The sequence below is a fragment of the Colossoma macropomum genome, unplaced genomic scaffold, assembly GCF_904425465.1.
Source record: "Colossoma macropomum unplaced genomic scaffold, Colossoma_macropomum, whole genome shotgun sequence".
Taxonomy (NCBI): domain Eukaryota; kingdom Metazoa; phylum Chordata; class Actinopteri; order Characiformes; family Serrasalmidae; genus Colossoma; species Colossoma macropomum.
Window position 1 is genome coordinate 20089057 of NW_023494802.1, and position 26213 is coordinate 20115269.

A 26213-nucleotide genomic window follows, 5' to 3' on the forward strand; every position below is an offset into this window, starting at 1 on the left:
ATAACATATTTATAAAGTAATACCTCAATATATAAGCAGCTCATACCAGCAGCTACAACATGACACAAGAAGTAAATGACGCTACATTGACATAACAGCCATTAAACTGAAGTGGAACACATTTATTCCATTTATAACACTGTTATAAAGTAACTTTCCCCAGTAATGAACCTTTACTGCTTTATAAAAATGTCATTTGAATACTTATGCACTTGTTATGAAGTCTCTGTGTAGTTAGCTTCTTAATAAAGAGTTATCATTAGTTAAAATAGGTAAAAAATGTCTATGAAAATCTTGGTATTATCTTATAATTACTATACTATTCTTACAACAATCCACTGTATTAGTATCAGATATATCACCTACATTTAAGATGCTTTCACTCGCCACAATATGATTTTTCGCAGTGCAGACAGGGCAGGCTATTGTGAATGTGCTGCCAGGATGAATAAAGAGAGAATTCCTACCCAGCACAGTGATACGTGCATCTGCTGTAACTTCATCCAGAGGCGTTCTCGCGATGCAGGTATACAGTCCTCCATCGCTGTGACTCACATTGAATATATACAGTATTCTCTCTTCAATGTAGAACCTGTGAATCATCGAAAACAATATTCAGTAGTTTACATGTTTCATATCTCAGATCTTAAATGTTCACCATGAGTGTCATGTGGTCTCATACATAATAAGTGTTTTATTGAAGGGGAATTCCATAGATATTTCAAATTCTGCATAATATAATCATTGATATGTAAACTACGAGGTCTGGCGTGGCTCACGTTGCACTGCAGAGAAACTTACTGATGCAAATATAACCATTTTGATTACTATCCAAACCCAACAGTGTACCTAGACGTGTCTTATGAGTTTTATATCTAATGTTGATGGTAAAATAGTGCTACCTCGGCATGCACCTCTCTGCCATGAGTTAATTTAAAAGAAAATATGTTTTATCCCAAATCTTTATCATAACCCTGTCTCAGAACATGCCTCATGCATCAGACAGCGTATTCATGACCGTGGCCTGTAATAACCTTCTGTGATGTACCTTTTAGAGGCATTAAATGCTACAGATGTCTGGTTCCCATCACCACTACTGTGAATAATTCTAAGTAAGTTTCTCTAAAACCACTCTGGGTAACTTTGATGTTTACATTTTTAATGTAGAAAATTTTAAATATTGGAGGAATTCCCCTTCAACCAACTCAGACCCAAAGGGCCAATCATGACAGTACAAATGAAGTTTTTGAACATTCCTATGTTCTCTGTTTCAAAAAAGAGGTGATATTAATTCAGCCTTAAAAGCAACAAAATGGGTTCACTATAATAAAATATTTTTACCATGCGTGCTAATATTACTAGTCATCCATGAAAGCCACCAATTTAGCATTACATAATTTTTTATATTCTCTTTCATTCAATGCTGTCAACATTAGCATTTCTGGCTGAAACAGTCCTTTAGGTCAACTTTAAATCAATACGGAGCCAATTCAAACCCAAACAGCTATTTTTTTGTTGTTGTTTTTTTTAAACATTCATATATGTTCTATATATACTGACTGACTGACTGAACCGGTGTTTTAAACTACTTATGGATGATTTATTGTGTGAGCTATATATACACCTTACTTTTTAAAGGCTAAAGGAAATACAGCATATTCAAAAACTTCATTGTAAGGATTCATAACAAGCACCTTTAGTAACACTTTGGGTTGGTTGACACATTGTGTTGGTATGTACCAATGGTGAAACATAACTGTTAAGTAAGGTCTTCTGTTTGGGCTGTGAACACCAAGGCCCAGTCCCATTTCTTCTTTTAACCCCTACCCCTTGTTTTCGAGTGTCACCTTAACCCCTTGGAACTGAGTTACAAGCGGTAGTGGTTGAAATCTTCCCTCTGAAATGAGACCCTCAAATAAAAACATTACTTCATTAACAGCTACCAGCGCTGCTCTGTAGGCGACCCTGCCAGTCTGCAGTGACAGCAGAGGAGGGTAAAGTTCAGCTCCTCACTGCTGGGCTTTAGTTACACTAAGGGCATCTAAAAGGGGGTATAAGACAATTATTTATTATCACCCACCCCTAATTCTTCAGTGATATGAAGCTGAAGTCAGATATTCACCAGCTTCTTGTTTGAATTTTCCCATTCCACCTTAAATGGAGCAGCAGGTACATTCTGCATACATTCAGGCGTCAGAACTGCTGGACTATTTAAGGTGGAACGGGAAACTTAGCTAGCTAGCTACCGAGACGTTAGCATGCTATTAGGGATTTTTTATGCTTGTTATGAAGAAAATGACCATAATACATTGAAACAACATTAAACTAAGATAATATGGTGGTTATAGTAATTTATAACAGAGAAAATTCTCACATTTGTGGGTTTCTTTGGTCTCTTGTTCAGCCATCTTGCCGGTTTTTCTTTTTTTCTCATAACACTCCATTTGGAGGGCCATGTAGCCCTAACACTTCACCCTACCCCTCTACCTTAACAAGAATCGGGACTCCCTAACCCTAGACGTGAACACACAAAACAGAGGGCTAAGGGCTAAGTGGTAGGGGCGAGGGGTGAAATAGGATTGGGCCCAAAACTTGGACAAAAATGAGGGAAAAGCTCCTCTACAACAATGCTAACTTCTGTTCGCGCCCCTATGGAATTCCACTAGCTAATGCTAAGCTAATGTTTATTCACACGACTGACTGTTCTAGATTAAATGTGGACATTTGAAGCTGGAAAAAGACATTTTATGATTTCTTTGCAGATGGTAACAGCCTTATTAACACATATTTTACCTTGTAGCAGTTTTACGGTGACTCCTTCTGTAAAGAGCCCTGACAGAGAACTGTCACCGCTATTTATTATTAACATCTGGCTAGAATGCTATATACAGAGGGCCTAAAAAGATGTTTTTTTTCTTCCACAATTGGCCCCATCCACTGGAAATCAAAGTATGATTGGGTGATTCCACTGTTGGTTTTAAATTGTTAGTGCTTGTTTAGACACATTAGGCCTTCAGTTTGGCTCCTGAAGTCCTAACCATTGGGACAGCTTGCTTGCCTGTGTCTACAGCTAATTTCACAGAAATTATTAGGCCTTCCCTGAAGGTTTAGAAGACCTTGAAGGCTCCCCAGTAGTATGTATGTAGGTCATATAAGGTTGTTTTAAGGTAACAGCTACTGTTATGTTTAAAATAACTGTGGACAACACTGGGATCTTATGGTCTACAAGTAAACTATGCTACGCACCCTGAATCATCAGTGAAGTTGGAATATATATCGATCCCATCCTTCTGCCACAGAATTTCCAGGTCTTCTCTGAGCGACTGGTCAAAATCCACCTGGCACTCAAGCTCTGCCGTGGAGCCTCTCCTGACCTCCATGTCTTGGGGAGGGACAACAATTCTGGTCGGCTCTGTCATGGAAAGATGCTATTTTTCACAACACATCTCAGAGAATTACAGGAAGAAGAGCAAAGAAAGGACATTACTGAAAGAGCATCTCTGACCTTTTACATAAAGCTCTGCACTGATGCTTGCAGTGCCCTCTGAGTTTGTAGCGTAGCACATATATTTGCCCATGTCTTCCACCTCAGCTGTGTGGGTCTGCAGCGAGCCGTTTTTATGGAGAGAGAACCTCTCCTCTTCCACTGAGCCCTCTGGGTCTTCTCTTCTCCTGCAAAACAAACACTCAGCTGCTCACTGTTTTCCTAAGACTGCAGCCCTGGGGAACAACCTAGTTTTAAAGTTTTAGCTTATTGGAGTCTGAGGTGCATTTTGGTCAAACGGATAGAATTTGAAAAATGCCTCAGTTTGTGCCACAGGAAAAAAAAAAAACTGCCCCTCGCTGCTTCCTGCTGAATCCCGAGGGTGACTATGAAGAACTATGAACACCTGCAGAGCTCGGGGAGGTGAATAAGGCTGGAAACACTGGTCAGATTTACCAGAGCTGACCTGTTAAAGTGTTTTAAATAATGAGGAGTACTTTAAACTAGTGTTATAGTACTCAAGCCTTGTAAATGAATCTGGGCATCTTTTGGACTCAGTCTTGTTAGAAAACCTCTTCTATTATTGAATATCAAAAAAATCTTCAAACAGAATAATTTCTCTCCATGTTTGAACAGAATCTGTCTGCTGCCAGTTGAGGCTCTTATTGATCCTTTCCATTATGGATTGATTGGGTATTCTTTGTTTGTTGATGTTCATTGGTTTCAAAATCCAAACATTCCTGAGGGCCATTCTACTGTATGAGTTCAAACAGTGGTCCCACACAAAAGAACAGTGAAAAAAAAAATGATACATACATACACACCTATATAAATAAATATATATATATATATATATATATATATATATATATATAAATATATATATATATATATATATATATATATATGGCTGTTGTCAGAAGAAAACCTTTTGACGTTTTTCAGTTTTTGACATAATTTACAAGAATATCTGTTACCCTTTACATTGTTCGTAAATTTCATGATGAATGGACCAAAAGAAATCAGCTAAAATGACTTGGAAAAAAGTCTGGTTCCATTGACTTACATTAACAGTAAAGTAAAGTATGTTTTATCTTTCTCCTGTAAAGTTACCATTTTGGAGATATGAGGTTTTCTTCAGACAACAGCGATATATATATATATATATATATATATATATATGTAGTGTACTTTATATTAGGAGGTGTCTGTCCCCTAAATTTACACTTGTGCAAAAAAAAAAAAAATTATTATTTCTTTTGAACTGAAGTTTAATTTTTAAATTAAAACTTCATTGAAAAAATTATGTCCCACATTTTTGTGTCACCACCGAAATACAAAGAGTTTAAGTCCATAGATGGAGATGTATTTTAGCCATGCCCCTGCAGAGCAGGAAGTGAGGCTGCATTCCTGTCCCTTATGACCACATAGTGAGTTTAGATCCCAGTGTTTTTAAGTAAAGGTGTCCTAAAGTCTGACAATCAGGGCATAACATGAACTGTCACTGCTAAACAAACCAAAACTGCAATTAAGTAACCTTTTAGTGTTTTAAAGAAAAATATTATGATAGTATATGTTTACCTGGCTGCATTTCTGAGCTCAAAATGAGCTAAAACAGTCATTACTGAAACATTTGGTAAAGTTTTTGTAGTCTTATGATTTCAACTCACTCAGTGGAATAGTCTGTTTGTTTATATTTTTATTATATTTTTTATTCTATATTATATGTTATATATTATTTATAGTCTATACTGGTTTATATTTAAGTAGGAGTAAGACAAAAAATTAATAATATTTTACATTTCTTATTTACTGTTATATTTTACAAAATATGTTATAAACTATTTCATTATATTCATTAATATACATTATGTACAATGAATGATAATTAATGTACAATTAACTACAATTTTTTTTTTTCTCTTTTCTTCTTTTTATTTTAGATTCTGAAAAAATCTTAATCCGTTCTCTCTCAGACTCGACTACTACAAAGTATATGACCTGACTCTGGCTCCATGTCTCCAGGTCTTAGTCCCGACTCGGACTCGCCTCCAGTAGCCTCAATTACAGCAGTACTTTGAACTCAAAGTAAACTGAGTGTCAAAAGATCAGAGTGATGTGATCTCTGAAAATGGGAATGATTTGTGTGGAAGTTAAGTCTTGTAATAATGGTTTCATCACTGTCACATTTAAGAGGTTGAATAGGCATTAAAATAGCTGACTGTTTACCCTAATATAGAGCTCAAAAAAGCTTCTGTCAGAGCAATAGAATATTGTTTTAATACAATTACAATCATGGAGACTGGATAAAAGTAAAGAGATAATAAGCATCCTGAGATTAGTTTCCCTGGAGACGATGTGTGACTGTCTGTTTCATTTTCCCCACAGTTTCAGTTTCACTATTATGGAAAACATTAAAACCATTACATCATTGATTATTTTATTCATTTGTTCGTAAACTTATTTGATTATTCTATTTGTTTGAACACTGGTGGAGAACTGGAGCATGGTTTAAACTTTTGTTTGTTTTGTTTTGTTTGTTCCCGAAACTTCAGGGAACCTGAGGAAACCTTGTTTGATTATAAAGGTCTGATCTCTTTTTTGCCTTTAGCCAAAAAAAGGTTCTCATTTTTCTGTTTCCCTGTTTAATGTTCAAAGGTTCTGTTCAGAGGCTTTCTTTCCTTCTTTTGTCTTTGCTGCGCTACAGCTAAGCTTTTATAACTGTTTTCTACTCATCAGTGTCAAGAACAGTTTGTAAAGCTGAAGCTCAGGTGCGATGAGTTAATGCGAGTGGAGAGGCTCATGAGTGTAACAGTGATCACGCTGAGAGACAGTCAGTCCATTTTTCAGCAGCTGTAAGCGCCGTATTAAAGGAACAGGACAGTTTGCAGTGCTGTGTTGTACCGAACGGCACAGCTCCAGAATTAATAACCATCTGAAAGTACAGTATAGCCATTTGGCCTGAGTGCACTGATACCTCAGGAAAGTCTAATGTCTATTACATAATAGATAGTTTTGCTTCTAAAATCTGATTGGCTGAACCATGTTTGAAGCTGTGTATGTAAACCTCTTATTTCCATAATAGTAACTTTACAGGAGACGGAAAAAAACCTACTTTACTTTTAATGTAAGTCAATGGAACCAGACTTTTTTACAAGAAATTTATATATATATATATATATATATATATATATATATATATGTATATATATATATATATATATATATATATATATATAGATTAAGATCAAGTGACCCTTATCAGTACCACAATGGGGAAATTCACCTCCGCATTTAACCCATCCGTGCAATGAAACACCACATACACACTAGTGAACACACACACTAGGGGGCATTGAGCAGCCCTATCCACAGCACCCAGTGAATAGTTGGGGGTTAGGTGTCTTGCTCAAGGGCATTTCAGTCACGTACTGTCGGCTCAGGGGATTGAACCAGCGACCTTCCGGTCACAGGGCTGGTTCCCTGGCCTCCAGCCCATGACTGCCCCAATATATACATGCCCCAATATATATATATACACACACACGCACAAGCACACACACACACACACACACACACACACACACACACACACACACACACACTCATATGCAAATATTGGAACAAATCAAATCGCATGTTTTGTTGATTTTCTATAACTATGTTACGGATTTTTAAGTAATATATAAACATTGCCAAAGTTTCAACATATATCATTCACTGCCCTGTCCATACAGTCCATATATGAAAAATACGTTTCAAAAACAGCCAGTTTTGAATTCAGTGATTTTGTCATAAAAAACCACCTCATTTACATTTACACCTATTCAGCCTACGGTAGTTTAGCTCCACCCATTCATATTGAACGCTAGGAAGTGTTTCAGCCTGGACTGCTTTTTGAATGAAGCGCCATACAGGGCAGCCGATCAGAACAGAGCTCATTTATAGTATAACAGTCGTAATGGAACAGTAACTGAAGCAGTTTGTATCAGTATTGGCGATAACACACTCCTCCAGTGTTCTATTGCTTTTATACAACAGTTAAATAAATAAAGTAATAAATTCATAAACTGGGCCGTGAACGCGGCGTTTAATATGTTTTAATGTTCGCAGTTCCTTCACCAAATTATAGTTCCTTAATGAGCAGCTTGTTGCTACGTCAGAGTAACGAGCTCCGCCCACTCGCTGCACAGCCGGCAGTACGTTCTCCAGCTCCACACAGACCAACTGACAGTTTGGGAATTTAGTGTCGTCTCATCTTCAGAGTCTGACCAAATCGGCTGTCGGTCAAATGTGATCTTAAAAGTGTCCATTTTCTGTTTGTGGCAAAGTAAGAAGTAAAAACGTTCAAATGGCTTGAGCGTCTCCTACAGCTGTCAAATTCGTTGCTTAGCAACGGCGTCTCACTGGAGTGATACAGTGTTTGTGAAAAACCTGTGATGTTATGGTGAAATAACAGCACAGTTAGAACACTTCTCAACCAATCAGCTTGCGTGGCCAAAACTAACTGTTGTATAAAGTGAGTTATAATGTGTTATAATTATTCCACATTGCATTGTAATACACAGCCTCTTGCTTATTGCACTACTGTCTACATAAGGTGGCCTGTTTACATTGGGTTTTTTACATTTTTGTTTTCTTATTAATCAGTAGTCCTCTGAAACCAATAGACTATGTTTAATATGATCAATAGGAGTTAACGATAATTAAATGGTTAAATGCTTTTACCCAATCAGAAGCCAGTTTGAACAATTTCAGCTTTTGTTTATTTTTGTGGAGAACTTGACTTAAACTTTTGTTGATTGTTTTTTCTTTTTGTCGCATCTGAAACTTCAGGGAACCTGAGGAAAACTTGCATGACTTAGGGTTTGTTTATGAAAGTCTGATCTCATATTTGCCTTTAGCCAAAAACGCGTCTTAGTTTTCTGTTTCCCTTTTTATGTTTAAACATTCAGAGGCTTTTCACTCTTTTGTCTTATGTCCTTTGTCAGTGGTGGTGAAGGGAACCAGACGTCTAAAGAGTTTAATGCCTCTAAAAGCTTCCTCAGATTACAGTGCTTGCTGCCAGAGACACTGATTTACAATAGTTTTGTCCTAATATTTATGGTGGAGAGGTACATGCAGGGTGTTATAAGGCAGAATAGTCCTCAAAGAAAACTTTTTTTTTTCAGATTTATCACTGTGTTACCATTATCAGCATTACACATAAAACTTGGACGACGTGTAGGTTCACTGATTGTTTTGGATAATAAATAAAATGGTTATTTGTGTTCCGGACATTGTGACCCCTGGTTCCTATCACCACCACTGTAAAGGGATCTGAGCTAGTAAGTTTCACCACATTGAACCAATTCACATCAAACCACTCTGAATGACTTAGCTTACATCTCAGCTGCTGAACTACGCAGAAGTTTTGAAAATTGTTGGATTTTTTGAAAATTGTTGGAATTTTTTAAGTTCTTAGTTGTGTGTTTTGACTGACGGGAAAACTTTCTTCAGATATGTGCTCAGGCAAGAACATACGGGTCAAAGGAAACTGATGACATGAATGATATACACATTAATGGGATAACTACAAAAGCAGACTATAGAGTTATGAAAGAATTTGCTAAAAAGAAGCAACTCAGGGATGCTAAATCAATCAAACTACAGTGAAATGTTTTTCTTGACCTTCTAATAACTTTAAATCTTCTGGACAAAAACACTTAGATCAGTGCTGGTGCAACGTCAGTTGTCAATGAGATCAAATATGAAAATTCATATATATGAAGTTCAGATGCCGGTGCTTCGTTTGAATGGCAATTACAAGTCAAGAATTAATAATTAGCTGAGTTTGATATGTAAATTAAGCATCCCCTGAGGCTTGTTAATCACTTTAGACTAAGTCGCTCAAAGCTCTGATGAACATTAAGAGCTAAAAACAAGACACAGATGAACTGGTCAACTTATTAGAGCATCAAACTGACCAGTGGACAGTAGCAGGTGGAGAACTAAAGACTCTGCAGTCCATCGTCACACCCTTCCCTCGGACCGTGGCATACTCCAGATAATCCCGCGTCAGAATCAAAGGCGGATGATCTTGGATGAAGCAGACACCATTAGTCATTTATGCAAGTGGATGAACATCAAACAGCAGCGGCGGCATATGGACCACTTTCAGCCGAGCGGTTTGAAAGCAGGCCATGCAAGACGCAGTCAGTTCCACAATTAAGTGCTGAGAAAGCTATTAACATATAAAAGAGCGTCGATGTGCTGCGAGCAGTGAACAAGACGGAAAGCAACAAAACACTCTGTAGCAAGGGGTCTTATTCACACACGGCTGCTCTCTCCCAGCAAGTTATACTACTTTCATGTCTGCTGCAAATGAACAGCTGCTCAGACCCTTGTGCAATTATATGTCAGCATAAACATTATATTGTAATGAAAGCAGAGACGACTTGATGAAAACGCTTGTTACGAAAACTAGAAATGACACTAGTTACATACTAACCGTATTGATGTTAGTTGATGTTTACATTAAACATTATACAGTTGTATGCAAATGTTTAGGCAGCTCTGGACAAATAAATGTTTTGTTGATTTTCACACATCCTCTATAGAGAACTGTACACTTCTGTAAATTTTGATATACAACTGTTGTTTATTTGCTAAATTTAATATAATAGAAAAACATTAAATAATGCAAGTTTTCTGATTTTTTAATATGTTAGACTCAGCAAATAAAGCTGCGCACTAAAATTTGCAGAAAACTGCCATTTTTAAGTTTGTCTCCTATAGAGGATGTGCTAACTTATAAAAAAAAATAAACAAAAAGTAATTTAACCAGGGGTGCTCAAACTTTTGCATCCAACTGTAAACTTGTGGGCTTCTCCTACAAGTACACCAAATTAGTATCATACCATAGAGGTGCTACAATTACAGATCTGCTCCTATGCATCATTTGTCATCCCCCTTTGCCCTGTTCTTCAGTGGTCAGGACACCACAGGACGACCACTGAGCAGCTATTATTTGGGTGGATCTTTCTCAGCACAGCAGTGACACTGACATGATAGTGACATGTTAGTGTTGCACAGAGTGGATTCTTTGCTCAAGCCCCTCCTTTTATCTCAAAATTAATAGTACCCTTTGTGGCTCTAAATTACGGATCCCTGTCAGTGACATTCCATATTAATAAGAATAATGCACTGTATTAACGTGTGGGAATGACATCTTAATGCGTGGTCACGTCTTAGTAAGGTATAGGAACGAGATCATGCCTTATTAAGTGGTGTTCAAGGCTTTATTATCTCATTCTCACGCCTTACTAAGTCATGGCCACGGATTGTTTTTTATACATTATATACATATATATCATATAGTTTTAAAGTTATGTTATATAGTTATGCAAAAGGTATAACTATTCCTGGAGGTCAGACGTAATTTGATTGCATCCGTAAATTTACAAAAGGGCTTTAAAAACCAGCCTGTTTGCACAGTGTTGCTCATGTCTAAACTTTTTTGGCCAGACACTTTCGGTTTATATCAAAGGAAGCTTATCTGTCCTGCTTTAACCCTTGTGTGGTGTTCATTGTTCACTGTTACTCAGTGGTCTGGTGGACCCACTGCAGTATTGTTTTTCTAAATCAATACAGCCATAACAACTTATGTAAAAATACCAGATGTTTAAAATGTCACAAGTGTCCAGCGTAGGGTTCTCCTTTAGCCACTGTAGCCATTGAAAAGGTGTTATTTTATATGCTCTTCACAGAAAATGAGGAAAGGCCAAGGAATCTGGGGTTGAAGTAATTATAAATTGCATCATTTTTTCTTTTGGGTCCCACAGACCTGAACACCACACAAGGGTTAAAATACGAAGTAATGCAAGCCTAAATTTTATAGCGCTCTTATTTGTTATGTATGGCAATAAAAGCAATGTACCACCAGAAAAATAATACCCATAGCAGTTCTTACCACTGAAGAACAGGGTAAAAAGGGCTAACAAATTACACAGGAAAGCAGATGGACTACAGTCTGTTATTGTGGAACTACAAAGTGCACTTATATGCTAAATGGACCTGATAAAATAGGTAAAAATCGTAGATACAAGGTCGGTGTTTCTAAAAAAGGGTTCAGTACGATTACATTCTACATTATATTCTATGTCATTAATGTGTGTAATTCACACAATAGCTTAATGCAAGTAAATGCAATTATAATATATATATATATATATATATATATATATATATATATATATATATATATATATATAAACCCCTTAAATGCCCAGGTCCCACCAGGAGGCCAGGCTTCCATTCTTCACTCCTATAACTGAGACCATTTGCATTACTTTCCACATAATACACCTGATTATTTAAGAGGTTAATAGGTAGTATGACAGTGCTTATTCATTACTTCTTAAGACTGTGCCAAACTGTAAGTACTGCAAGCTACTGCTACTCACTCATGACCATGACGTTGGCGGTGGCCAGTAGGGTGCCATGTGTGTTGGAGGCTTCACACTGGTAGACCGCAGTGTCATTTGGTAGTGCTCTAAGAAGGATAAGGGTGTCGTCCTGTACTTTGCTATGGAGTGAGGAGAACTCTGGGGAGGAAAGATTTATGTTGGTTAGACTTAATATACTGTACTATACTGTATACTACATACTACACACTATTATTGGAGTACAGAAAGTGAAGAAATTCCAGCATTACATAGTTTTCACAGGAACTGTGATGTTACACAACTGGATTAGAGGCTTAACTTTGCCAGTTAATGAATGTACTTGGTTTAATATACACAGAAAATTCCACATTTGTTGTGCATAATTAAATAGGATGACAAATGACAGCAAAAACACAATAAAATAATGCATAAAGTCATTATTATAAAATTATTATAAAAATTATAATGTTGTGGTTCATTGGAAACTGTGTAAAACTGTTCCTGGAGGGCAGAAATAGTTTGGTTGTGTCAGTAAATTAACACATCTGATTAAAAAATACACGTCTATTTGCACAGTGCTGCAGTTTCTAATGCTCAAATATTTTTCCGCAGAAATTTCCGTTAATGTCAGGGTTAGCATAGCTTAAATTTCACAATGCACAAGACTGTAAAGTCTTATTTGTTGTATATGGCAATAAAAGAGATGTCATCACAAAATGTCTTGCAAAAGTAATGTTGTTTGATACTAAAATCAACATGACGTGTGTTAAGAGAAACCTCTAGGTTTCTCGAAGAATAATGAGGCTTCAAGCATTTTAAATTAGAGCTGCAGTCGTATTTGGGTGCCATGTACCCAAATAAAAAGTCTGAGTTACATTACATTGTCACTGGAATTATATAATAAGACATTTATTAGGATTAGATCTGTTTTTGGTTTCTGGATCAATTATAAAAATGATCATAGTGGTCTGTTGTTTCTACTGGTCAGTCACAGTAATTTAATCCCCTTTAAGTATTACTGCTTTACAATCCTGCAGTTGCATGCAAAGGTTTAGGCACACCTGTTCAAATGACGTGTTGTTGACATTCAAAGTGAAAATACGTTACACATCCTCCACACAGAACACACTTCTGCACATTTTGATGCATGAGTACTGTTTATTTGTTAAATTATATATATTGGGAAAAAAATAAAACATTAAAATGTGGCCTGTGTTACATACTATTTCATGCTTTTTCCCCAACATTTCCAAACTTGTGCAGCAAAATTTGCAAAAAAAAAAAAGCCATATTTAAGTTTGTTCACTTATTTTCACTTAGAAAATCTACAAAACATGTAAATTGCCTGTTCAAGCTATCGCATGTGACTGTTTAGGTCTATCATAACAATTCCTTTCATTTAATATGTAGCATTAATCTTTAGAGCCTTAATCTGGGCTTAAGAACACACAAGATGCAGCCCCAGATGTCCCTCTTGAAGGAATAGGTTTGGCGCAAGCTGTTTGCCTCAGATTCAAAGGCAGAACTCTAGACTACACAAACCACTGATCCGAAGAACTGACCCAATGAAACGAAGAACACATTTTAAAATTGCAAAAAGTTTGGTGTCATTTGAAGCCAGTGGAGTCAAAAACTCACACTGGGTGTCCTATTACAGTTGGTATTAGCAAAAGAAGTATTAAAAATGTGATATCTTCAAGAATCAATTACAAAAATTTTACATTTATTATAAAGAAAAAGCTCTTCAATTAGCAAAATTGGTACACAGTGTGCAGGAAGTTGAAAGATGTCAGATTCTATTAAGGACGAGGTCAGAGCTTTGTGTTGGGTTTAACTCACCATGGAGAGGTTTGCCGTTCCTCAGCCAGGTGACAGTGGGTTGTGGCTTCCCTGCAGCATGACACTTAATGTGGACATCAGATCCAATCGTCACTACCTGACTCCTCACAGGCTCTTCTATCCAGCGTGGAGGCTCTGAGAAACAGGAGGGGTGTGTGAGGTACTATTTATGACACTGTCCCAACTAGAGCAACACTGCCATCCTGTGTATGTCAAAGAAACTGTGTAGAAACTACAGAAGAATGTTTTAGACAAAACTGCTCCAGATGGAATTCAATACAATAAATATAATACAATAAAATAAGTCAAATCAAGTGCTTTTAGATATAGTAGAGTACATTATATATCAGAGGTGACAAACTTAACCACTAAAAGAGCCATATTAAAAAATCTCAGCAAATCTGTGGGCCAGCTGTGTTTTTATTTCATTTTTAACTAACATTCGCCACGACCCGAACAAGCCAAATGTGGCAAAACCACAACAGCAAAATAGGCATTGAATACTTATTCCAAAATAATTCTAAATAAAAATAAGGGTAACACTTTCTATGAATGTCACCTTTGTAAGCATCTATAAACACATTCATAACATGTTGTAATGCATTCATAAGACATTATAAACATGGCTATAAATATTTAGAAAAATGCATTATAGGTTATAGCCATGTTTATTATGCATTATGAATTGTTAACATAATACATTATAAGTACTGTTCATAACAAATTATAAGAGCTCATAAGTCGTATTTGTCCGCTCTAAGTAAAGTGAAGCGTACTGTACTAAAGCCTCCTCCAGTGTTCAGAGTGAGGCTTCAAGTTGAAGTATTTACTGAAGGATTTACTGAAACACTAAAACATTCACAGTAAAGCACATTACAGGCCTCAAATGTCAGAGTTTAAACTAGAGCTGCCATCAGTGTTTTACCCAATGTGGGAAAGGTAATGTTCACCACCGTTAGCTTGGTATTTGTCTTTACTTTACGCTCTCCAAGCTGGGACTGACTTCTTTGGCACTGACATTATAACATGTTATTAACACTATTTATAATGCATTATATTAACAATTCATAATGTATAATAAACATGGCTATAAAGTGTAATTCAGTGTAATTCTTTTTTATAAATATTTATAACCATGTTTATAATGCCTTATGAATACATTATAACAATAATATATATGTGTTTATAGATGCTTACAAATGCGACATTCATAGAAAGTGTTACCAAAATAAGTTGTTTTAGGTATCTTTTTTGTTTAAACTGCTTTGTTGCAGAGCATGCTGGGGACTGTAGTGCATCTCAGAATAAAAAATTAAAATAATTCTGTGGGCCGAATAGGCCTGTGACACGGGCCTAACTTGGCCCGCGGGCCTTGTGACTGACACATGGGTTATATACAATGCCCTGTGAAAGTATTCAACTCCTTGAAAGTAGGGATGCACCAATATTGAAATTACGGGCCAACGTCCATATTTTTTATTTCCATAAGTCCTGAAATCGATACTGATACATCATGATTTATAAAATGTGGAAATTGGATCCACATCTGCCTATATTAGCATTACAGAGAAATATGACAATTTTAGTGCAGACATTTTATTTATTTGCTGAATTTAAGAATTTGGAAAAAATATATGAAAGATAAATTATGATATTAACCAATAATATCATGTCTCACTTCTCAATCCAACCCCAGCTATCATTGAGCACTCAACTAATTCAGAGATCCTGTCTGATACAGTGTTTCACTCAGTAAAACATGATATAAATGAAAATATATTACAATGTTCCATTCATGATTACTTGAATCGAATAATGTCAAACATGTTGTTTATATTGAACTAAATGACTGCAAACCTTCAACTTCAACGTGAAAGTAGTGGACAGTTTCACCAACAGAGTTCTTAGCCTTGCACATGTATTTCCCACTGTCTTCTTCTGTGACTTTTGATATAGTCAGCAGTTTCCCATAATTCTTGATGTTGGAACGTTTTGGCAACTTCTCTCCCAGCTTGGTCCATTCTATCTTTGGTGTGGGGCTAAAATAAAGAAAGCATTGCATGTTTTTAAGCTTACAGAAACATGGCATCACGTGTCTGAGAATAATGCTAAGACAATATTTTACTATTTTATAGGCAGTACTGAGCAAAAGCCAGAAGCCCACCTTTCATTTTTTTAATTTCCACTCAAAACAGCCATTAAGTACAAGTTATTCATTTTTCAGCATAGAAAAAATAGCAGAAAACATATTTCTAACAGAAAATTACACAGAAGCCTCAACAACTAAATATAATAAATTTTAATTTTTTTTAACATTTTTTTGGTATTGTGTGTCCACACGTTGCCTGTATTACAGCTTCTAAACTTTTCAGGTCACTTAAAACCAGTTTTTCAAAGAAATCTGCAGGGATATTTTTCCTAAACCTCCAAAGTTCAGCCTTAGAAGTTGGTTGCATTTTCTGCTTCTCATAGTCAAAGTAAGCCCAAATACAAATTTAGTCTCATCAGTCCACAAAACCTTAATTTTTGTCTGTCAATTTCTCAGGAAAGGCTTCTTGGCAGCTACTCATCCTTTCAGACCCATAGTGTTGAGAATCTCCTCAGAAATATCTCCTTTAGCCATTTTAGATGCATGTGACAAATCTGGCAGCTGAGGTGTGTCTGGGTAGTTACTTGTGTGAATGTTAGTGTCTCTTTGAAGGGGAACATAATGTGAGTGACTCCTTTGGGAACACTTTTTTGGTAACACTTTATTTGAAGTAGTCCTTTGTAGATGATTAATAAACTCTTAACAGATTATCAGTAACACAACAACAACATATCACTGCAGTAGCAGTAGTGAAGCATCTAAATACACTATAGTAAATATCCTGTAGATGTTCTGTTGATACATTACTTACATTTAGTAGATGAATTGTTAATATGTTATTTTCATTACCCTAAACCTAACCTTACCAACCTTACCCAAAACCTAACCCTCACCCTGGACCTAACCCTAACCATAACCTTAATCTCAACCCAAAACCTAATCCTAACCCTCACCCTGGACCTAATCCTTACTCTAATCTTAACCCAAAACCTAATCCTAACCCTCATATGTTTTGAGTCTGTTGAGTGTTTGTTTCATCTAAAAAGACACTCAAAATAAAGGTTTTAATAAATAAATAAATGGTTTTAAGATCAGAAGGACGGCAGAGTTAAAGTGACAGTGCGGTGCACAAGTAAAGAGTGGACACATTAAATAATGATAGATTTGATGCTTTTTTGAAACTGAAAAATGAATAACTCTGTCTGGAAAGTAAATTATTTTTGACTGGTAAATAGATAAACTAAAGGGTAATCTACACTGTACTATATTACATTAAATATTTGAATATTTTAGTAGCAGCAGCAAAAGTATAAACTTACAATCCCTCTGAAATACACTCAAGCTCGAGCTCTTCACCTTTCACTAGGTTTATTTGGGACTGATCACCAGGGGGCACCAGAAGGTTTGGTTTCCTCTCCAAACCTGAGATGACAAATGCAAGCGTCATTACATAACTCACGATTTAAACCATTCAGATATTTTCAAAACATCTATAGTAAAATAAAAACAAACAGAAGTATAAACTTTGACTCACCACTGACTTCTGATTTACTGCTAGAGTTTACTGGAGAGACAGAAGGCACCAAAAAAGTTAAGTGCTTTCTGTTTAAGACCACACAAAACAAATGTATCTGTGTCTATATTTCAAAGGGTAGTTGAAGTAAATACATACGGGGCATCACGGTGATAGCCATGGCGGTTTTCTGCACGATGGTGCGAATCGTACTGAAGGAAGCGAAACAGCAGTAGTCGCTGCGGCTGTCCTTCACCAGAGTGTTTGAGAAGTAGAGGTTTCCATTCAGGCCCATAGATACCCTTTCATCCTGCTCAATGTGCTGAAGACCTGGGAACAATACCAAGGGGCCAGTTAGCTCCACATGAGCACCCAGAGCCACTAATAAGGCAATCTTTCAAAAAGCTCAAACTTCATTGTGGGGAAACCAGCAGTAAGTGTCCACTATTATAGTCTCCAGGCCTCAAACCATGCAGTGCTGTTTTGCCATAGAGATTTCCACCTTTGAGCAGTTACATGTCTGCATTTCAGAGTAAATTAAGCTTCATTTGAAAATTTGTAAACTATATTTGAAGGAAAATTCCACTGAGTTTTCCAAATTTCTGCACAGCTCAATAATTGAGATGTAAAGACAGTCATTCAGAGTGGTCTGATGTGAAATGGTTCTTTGTAGAGAAAATTTCAAGCTCAGAGCGGAGGTGATAGAAACCAAGGGTCACAATGTCTAATATTACTATTATTAGTTGTATTTACTCTCCAGAATGACCAGTGAACATATATAAAATAAAGTAAATCTGAAAAAATAAGTCTTTTTTTGGTACTACTTTGCCTTACATAAAATTTAAATGGGTCATTCTACAGAAACGTCCACTTTTCTATCTGTCCATAGGAGTCACTGGTGTTACCAGTCTGTAGTGGTCTTACACATAATAAAGGAAACACCAGAGACATTTTTAATGAACAATGCATTTTACTAAACGGCTGCTGCAGAGCATCAAACCACATGTTGTCAATCATGGAATATCCACTAAAATATGTAATTTAATCCATTTGTATTCTATTTTTTCACAATTGCCTCAGAATAAAGTCGGTCACACCAGTGACTTCAGCTAAAAGCTTCATATGAAATCATGAGCTAAATGAGAAAATCTCTGATAACTGAAAGACACAGTGGACTCACCATGGGCTTTTCTTCATAGATCCTCAGAAAACAGGTAAAAGGAAGTCGAGTGATGTCATCAGTGTGATTTTTATTTCAAAATAAGAGATTTTTTGTTACGCAGTAACACCAGTGACTCGACTCCTGGGGAAATTTCATTATATATTTTATAATATTTATTTGGCATTTGTTTTCTTTATGTCATTTAAATAATATATTTCATAGTCATGTATAGATTATTGTAGTTAAAATTGCAGAAAAACATGTTTTTTTCTTCAAAATATGGCCTCAGCCTTCACACATGACTGTGAGGACGAGCTCTTCTGTGGTGCTTGGAGTTCGAGATGATGGATTTAAAAACCAATATTGCTAAATTGAGGCTCAAGAAGGTGTAATTGTTAAAATAACTTATTGTTTTATTTTAAAATATAAATAAATTGTAACCCTAACATGTTTTTCAAGTGTAATATATCTGTAAATGCTAGGGACACAAAACTGGACGTTTCCATAGAATGACCCATATACCTCTCTGCTGTGTGTGTAGTTAAAAACATATATTTTAGGCCACTATTGTAAAACAATATATTGTAAGGCAATATGTATCTACTTCATGTAGTAAGTAGTAGAGGCAGCTTTTGGAGGTATTAAACACTTCAGACATCTAGTTACTATCACCACCCCTGAGTTTCTCTAGAACGGATCATTTTACATCAAACCACAACTTTAACCCTCCCGAAAGTCAGAGGTGCAGATCTGAAGCTGTCACTGCAGAACATAAATCGAATGACGATGTTATTCATTCAAAATTATGTATTTATGTAATTACATTTTAAAGCATTAAGCTACAAGAGGGCACGTATTACAATGATTTTACCACTGGAAAAGGGTTTAGTTAGCAGCTTTATTAAATGGCATCAACATGTAATATGATAAAGTATGCAAGTGTTCAATAAATAATGTAATGTATTATTAATACTAATAGCAAAACCATTTCACCAGGAAAGAAACAAGCAAACACAGTGCAAAGGTAACTTAATGTGGCCACAACGTTCATTAATGTTCAGTTTACTAAGCCTGTAGCTAATCATGTGAAAGTGCACACAGCATCGCCTAGTAAATGCTTGTGGTTGAAAAGTGCAGGGTTTAAAAGACGCAGTGAAATAGTGAAGCTGTCAACAAGCCAGAAATAAAAAGAGAAAATGAAAGTTCAGTGATGAAGAGATAGCTGTGTTATTAAAAGGAGTTCTTTCCCACAGATACATTCTACAGGGCTGTAACTGCAATAATCTTATTACTCAAGCGGTCATGTAAAAACTTCAGCTCAAAAAACAGAATTTGGGGAGCAACAACATGAAATGTGAGCGAATATTGCAGCCATATCAATTTTGCACTGCACCTTCTCATATACAGAAAACAAGCAAAGGCCAAGGAATCTGAGGTTTGAAATAATAATAAAAAAAGCTTAATTTTTAATTTTGGTAAAGACTGAAAATGGGTCCCACAGACCTCAACACCACATAATGGTTAAATATTTGAGCAAGGCTAAGTTTTATAAAGGTAGGAGAAAGCATGGTCCCTATAGTCTCTCAATGCATGCGCTTACATGTTCTCCCATAATTCAATCATTATCAGATTTTGGCATTTATCTTATTACTCAAGTGGTCATGTAAAAACTTCAGCTCAAAAAACAGAATTTGGGGAACAAAAACCTGAACTGTGAGCGAATATTGCAGCCATATCAATTTTGCACTGCACCTTCTCATGTACAGCCACATGCAAAAGTTTGGGCATCAATGATCACATGACTTTCTACGTGAAAATAAGTGAACACATCCTCTACACAGAACATACCTCTGCACATTTTAATGTATAATTACTGTTCATTTGCTGAACTGCGAAAAAGTAGAATAATGCATTAAAGTTAGCAGAAAAATGGCACATTTAAGTTTGTTGCCTTTAGAGGATTTTTACTGTGTATGGATATTTTCACTTTGTTTATCATTATCAATCACAATGATTTTTACTTTGCGTAATGAGCATCTCGACCAATCACAGTACAGAGTGAATGTTTCTGTATGTGTTTTTGTGGATCAAGGCATTCATGTAATCCAACAAACTTACATGAAAGTTGGTCAATTGCTCAAAATAATGTAGGCCAACTTTGTGATGTTTTTGATTCCCCGATGCATTTTTAATATATTGTGCAATGCAATCACAATCTGTAGCATTATAAAACTGGGAGCAAGGCACAACCTATTAAATTTAACCCTTGTGTGGTGTTGATGTTGATGTTACTGAGTGGTCCAGTGGACTCCCTGTATTATTGTTTTTTTTAAATAATAACCATAACAATTTATGTAAAAATACCAGATGTTTAAAACATCACAAGTGTCCAGAGTAGGGTTCTACTTTAGCAGCTATAGCCAGTCAGCAGCCTGTCCATGTTGTCCACTCTCAATTTTGGTAAACACTGAAAATGGGTCCTACAGACCCCAACACCACATGAGGGTTAAATATTTGAGCAAGTTTTTATAGAAGTAGCAGACAGCATAGTCCCCATAGTCTCTCAATGCATGCACTTACATGTTCTCCCATAATACGATCATTATCAGATTTTGGCATTTATCTTATTACTCAAGCGGTCATGTAAAAACTATATTATGATTTCTTAGATCAGATTAAGGCTGTTATTGGATGACAAGAAATCTGATAAAGAGACCTAAACTTTAACGCAGCAATCAGGTTTTTAGCGCATGTGTACCCTTACTCTGATTTCTTTCTCTTACTCTGTTTTTCTTAGCACACGTTCACAAACAGAGGGTAGGGCTGTCCTGGAAACAGCAAGCAGCCTTTAACACAGCATCCATGAAATGGCAACAAAACACTTGTGGAGCAGTTGTGAAACCAGCTACATGCTTGACAAAATGGAATTCCAATGTTCTTCATGTCCTAGATGATGCATATTCATATTTGCCAGTAAAATGACTCCATGCTTTAAAAAACCCGGATATTGTGTCACATCCTTCATCTTCTCTGGGTTTATTGGCGGGTTGCAAAGCAGTAATCCAATAATTACCTGACTCATATAGACTGTGATTTTTCCCATTATCTGATTCCCTAAGTGCATGTAAACACGTTGAATGAATTTTCTGCAGTTATCAATGTCCTCACCAAAAAAAAACAATGGAATTTTTTTTTGGTATTTTTTAATTTGCAATAATAAAAACAATTGGTGTTTTCGTTTTTTTGACCTCCCAATTTTATAAAATATTCACATCTGCCAAACTGTCAAGATGGCACTATGTGGCAAAATCAGAACATATATAGTGACTTATAATGTCATTAAAGGGTTAAGTGCATGTAAACACACACACTGTTTACTTTCGGGGCCTTAAGCCCTTTTCACATGGGATAAATTTGCATTCTGAGGTAATTTTCTGTTTTACAGGTGCTACTCTGAGATTTTATTGCCGTCTGTATCGGCGCTGTCCGTGTTTTTCTTTATCTTCTCCTGAAAAAATTAAAGACGGAATTACCTTCTGCTTTCCACCAAACTCATCAGTCATCTGATGAATTTAGTCCAGTCTGGTTACATATCTCTTTGATTTTGGTGAACATTTGGTCACACTTGATTTGGATGGTCCTCTGTAGATAATTTACAGATATGTAAATTATTAACAAACTTTCTGGTGATACTGATTATCAACAACAGTAAGGTAAGGATTAGGTTTAGGAGTAGGTGTAGGTTTTTCCTTAAAGTTAGGTTTAGGGACAGATTTAATAGAATCTTTCACACGCAACTTCAAGTTCTGTTGCATTTAATAGATATTTAAAGATATTTGAAAGGTATTTAAATTAGACAGTTAAAAATGGTCTTGGTGTGGGTGGTAGAACTTTGTTTCCATCCTCTCTACACTGAGACAGCAATAGCAGAAGGAGAAACAAAATAAAGTCTATCAGAGCAGCGAACATATGACCACGTGTGTGGCACACATCCAGATCAATAGAAATTACAGCCTAATATGTGTAACTTTACTGCCATCCAGATGTGTGAGCTTTATTACTGAGGAGACATGTACATTGTTTTTAAAGATGACCCCCTGATAGAGTAATCCGATCAGAATAGGGCTTTGGCAGCGTAGCACTATGAAAACCAACCCTGCTGTGTGGAGGCTGCACTGTAGCCTGGCTTTTGCTGTGAAGTGTTATATGCTTCAAAGCAGTTTCACCGAGAAGAAGATTAAAAATCCAGGTGTAATGCATCAGTAATCAGAAATCAATTCAAATTTACGTTCATGGTACATGGTGAAGCTGAAGAAATATTGGGAAAATTTGCAGATGAAGAGGCTTTGAGAATACGAGAAAATGACCAAAAGCATGTTCTACTTGAATTTATTTAACTGCATAAAATAGCTGCATTATATTTGACCTTATGTTAGGTTGAGCCCTGCGCTCCACTACTTTATCCATATCATGCATCCCTACTGTATGGAACTGTGACCTCTCAGAACCCCAGAGCTGCAGCTGTGGAACCTTGTAAGTGAATGACTTACCCATGGTCATCCAGTAGAGCTGTACAGGTGGAGTGCCTTTGGGGGGGTTACACTCCAGGATCACAGAGTCTCCCTCCTTCACCACCACTGGCTCTATCCTTTCTTTTGGAAACTTGGGTGGAGCTTTGCAACAAGCACAAAAACAATATATGCTTGTCACACAACCAATATACAGCAGTGAGTTAATAAGGACAGTCATGGAAAGTGACTTACTGTACACTGTGAAATCGGTTTCCTCCGACACTGCTGTTCCCAGCTTGTTGGAGGCGTAGCACCTGTACTTGCCCTGATATTTTGCCAGGTCTTTGTTGTTTGGTATCAGAAAACTCCCATTGTTCTCATATTTTATCAGCTTGGGGTCCTTATGGGGGTTAAAGTCTTGTCCATTCTTAGTCCAGTGGAACCTGTTTAATTCATAAACATATCTTATAGTGCTCAAAAGTAGTCTTGGGACACCTGTATCATCATTTGTCTTTTCAGACATATTTAATTTGTTAATGGATTATGTAAAAAGTGCTTCACCATATTTAAAAGCCATATTTAAAACTTATTAATCAATACTTTGGGTCCAACTATACAATATTAAAAGCATAAAACTTTCAACAAACTCCATTTTACTTCAAAACAAATGTTGGGACACTAAATGAGATCTATAAAGCTACTAGTAAGTGTTCGAAACTTGTCAAAAAATACTAGAAACAGATCTACATAAGAAAAGAGACCTTCATTTAAGAATATAGTTAGATGTATTTTAAAAATGTATCCTACTAATGTTGAGTACTTTTATCTGCCTTGCTTAAGTTTTCACTTAATTACCTCATTCACTTTCACTTGTTTCAGTTAGTAAACCTGGTCGTTATTGCTGGTTGTTATAACTTTTATAACTTGACGGATACAAAATAATAAATAATAACTTTGGCTTAAATAAATGAACAAGACCTAAATTGTCCTAAAACTACTTTTGAGCACTGCATGAATTTTCTTATTGACTGTATTACTGAATATAATGTCGGTAACACTTTCTATGAATGTCACCTTTGTAAGCATCTATAAACACATTCATAACATGTTATAATGCATTCATAAGACATTATAAACATAGCTTTAAATATTTATAAAAATGCATTATACGTTATAGCCATGTTTATTATGCATTATGAATTGTTAACATAATAAATTATAAGTACTGATCATAACAAATTATAAGAGCTCATAAGTCGTATTTGTCTGCTCTAAGTAAAGTGAAGCGTACTGTACTAAAGCCTCCTCCAGTGTTCAGAGTGAGGCTTCAAGTTGAAGTATTTACTGAAGGATTTACTGAAACACTAAAACATTCACAGTAAAGCACATTACAGGCTTCAAATGTCAGAGTTTAAACTAGAGCTGCCATCAGTGTTTTACCCAATGTGGGAAAGGTAATGTTCACCACCGTTAGCTTGGTATTCGTCTTTACTTTATGCTCTCCAAGCTGGGACTGACTTCTTTGGCACTGACATTATAACATGTTATTAACACTACTTATAATGCATTATATAAACAATTCATGATGTATAATAAACATGGCTATAAAGTGTAATTCAGTGTAATTCATTTTTTATAAATATTTATAACCATGTTTATAATGGCTTATACATACATTATAACATGTTATAAATATGTTTATAGATGCTTACAAATGCGACATTCATCGAAAGTGTTACCATAATGTCTTATAAATTAAAAGTGATGAACACATATTGATATTGATATTTGCCATCATTAAAAACATAAAAAGAGTTTCAGACCATAAACAGTTTAACTCAGGGTGTCAAACATATCATGACTATGGTTCTTATCCAGCCTGCCAGAGTAATTTAGAATCCATGTTCTAAATTAAAATCATCCTGTAGACCATATTTGACCATTTGCAAAACAATGATTGACACAAGTCAAGACCAATAACTGCTTAGCAACCATCTCTAAGCACTACTTCTTCTGACAAGAGAATGAAAAACGCGGGACAAACCTGAAGTGAGAACCGCAGTGGGATTAAATTAGTCAGAATGATTAGGCTTAAGGCCTTTACACACCAAGCATGAATAATTAGTGTAATTTATTTTACGACAATAAATTAATGCAAGTAGGTGTACAGCTTACGGTATCTTGAACACCACGAACAACATGATTTTTCAGATGGCGAAAACATGACATTATTTTTTCACGACATTACACTTTTTCACTCTCTGACCAATCACGTTCATCTTGGCATTTGCATGGCAACACCCAAGGTGACGGAGCAGCTGTGCTTAAGCAGCTAGAGCTTCTTCACCATAACTAAAAGGATCAGAATCTCCAAAAGCAGCTACAGCTCAAACTGGGCTACAAACATCCGAGTTATATGTGGAAGAACTCAACGTTTCAGCTTCTGAATTAAATGAAGCTCTTCATTCTACTTGCACTTTTCCAAAATGGAAAGTAGCCCAGTTTCACTGTTTGTCCCTTCTGTGACCCAAAGAACTGAATCCTAATTGCACTTAAAGACATTCAGCTTGTTTGTTTCGTCTCGTGTGGAGCTGCATCTCCAAAATCCACTGAAACTCGGCTGATTTCCCAGCCGTCAGCGAAAGCACTCTCAAATTTTTAGCCACTGAAATGAGGTGGAGTATCTCTCCATTCTCCTTCGCTTTTCCAAAGTGGAAAGCGAAGGACACCTTTTTGATACTCTGCCCGAAATTTCTGACGACAAACAACCATGCAGAACAATGTTAAGATCAGCTAAGTTGGCTTTTTTTAGTTTATCCTGACAGCTTAATAAATCAGTCAGATTAAACAGGACTGTGCAGCGCTCACATTATCATCATCATCATCATCATCATCATCACTTTTATTTATATAGCACCTTTCTCATGCTCAAGGACACTTTACAATCGAAGAACATCAACATGTTAAACAAGAGGACAATACAGGTAAACATTCAAGTATGAACCAATCAACGATAACACAGTGAAAACAAGTCTTTAACAGAGAATTAAATGAAGATAGAGAGGCAGCATCCCGAATAGACTGGGGGAGAGAATTCCATAATTTGGGAGCTACTACAATAAATGCTCAACCACCCATAGAAGCCAATTTACCCCCTGGACCATTAAGAAGGCCTAAATTTTGTGATCT

At 36.2% G+C, this 26213-nt stretch overlaps 1 protein-coding gene across 5 annotated transcripts in view; it reads right to left on the minus strand.

The window, feature by feature from the left end:
* The window catches only part of chl1a (cell adhesion molecule L1-like a), a 131701-nt gene that overhangs the window by 48417 nt on the left and 57071 nt on the right, over window positions 1–26213 (minus strand). For all 5 annotated transcript variants that reach the window (XM_036591289.1, XM_036591288.1, XM_036591287.1 and 2 more), the window contains exons 4-15: window positions 23277–23467; window positions 23064–23186; window positions 17511–17681; window positions 17373–17402; window positions 17158–17260; window positions 15607–15788; window positions 13750–13884; window positions 11929–12069; window positions 9451–9562; window positions 3506–3672; window positions 3247–3412; window positions 468–592 (exon numbers count right to left, since the gene is read on the minus strand). In XM_036591289.1, coding sequence (XP_036447182.1) covers window positions 468–592; window positions 3247–3412; window positions 3506–3672; window positions 9451–9562; window positions 11929–12069; window positions 13750–13884; window positions 15607–15788; window positions 17158–17260; window positions 17373–17402; window positions 17511–17681; window positions 23064–23186; window positions 23277–23467 — 1646 coding nt within the window. The remainder of the gene's footprint in view (window positions 1–467; window positions 593–3246; window positions 3413–3505; window positions 3673–9450; window positions 9563–11928; window positions 12070–13749; window positions 13885–15606; window positions 15789–17157; window positions 17261–17372; window positions 17403–17510; window positions 17682–23063; window positions 23187–23276; window positions 23468–26213) is intronic.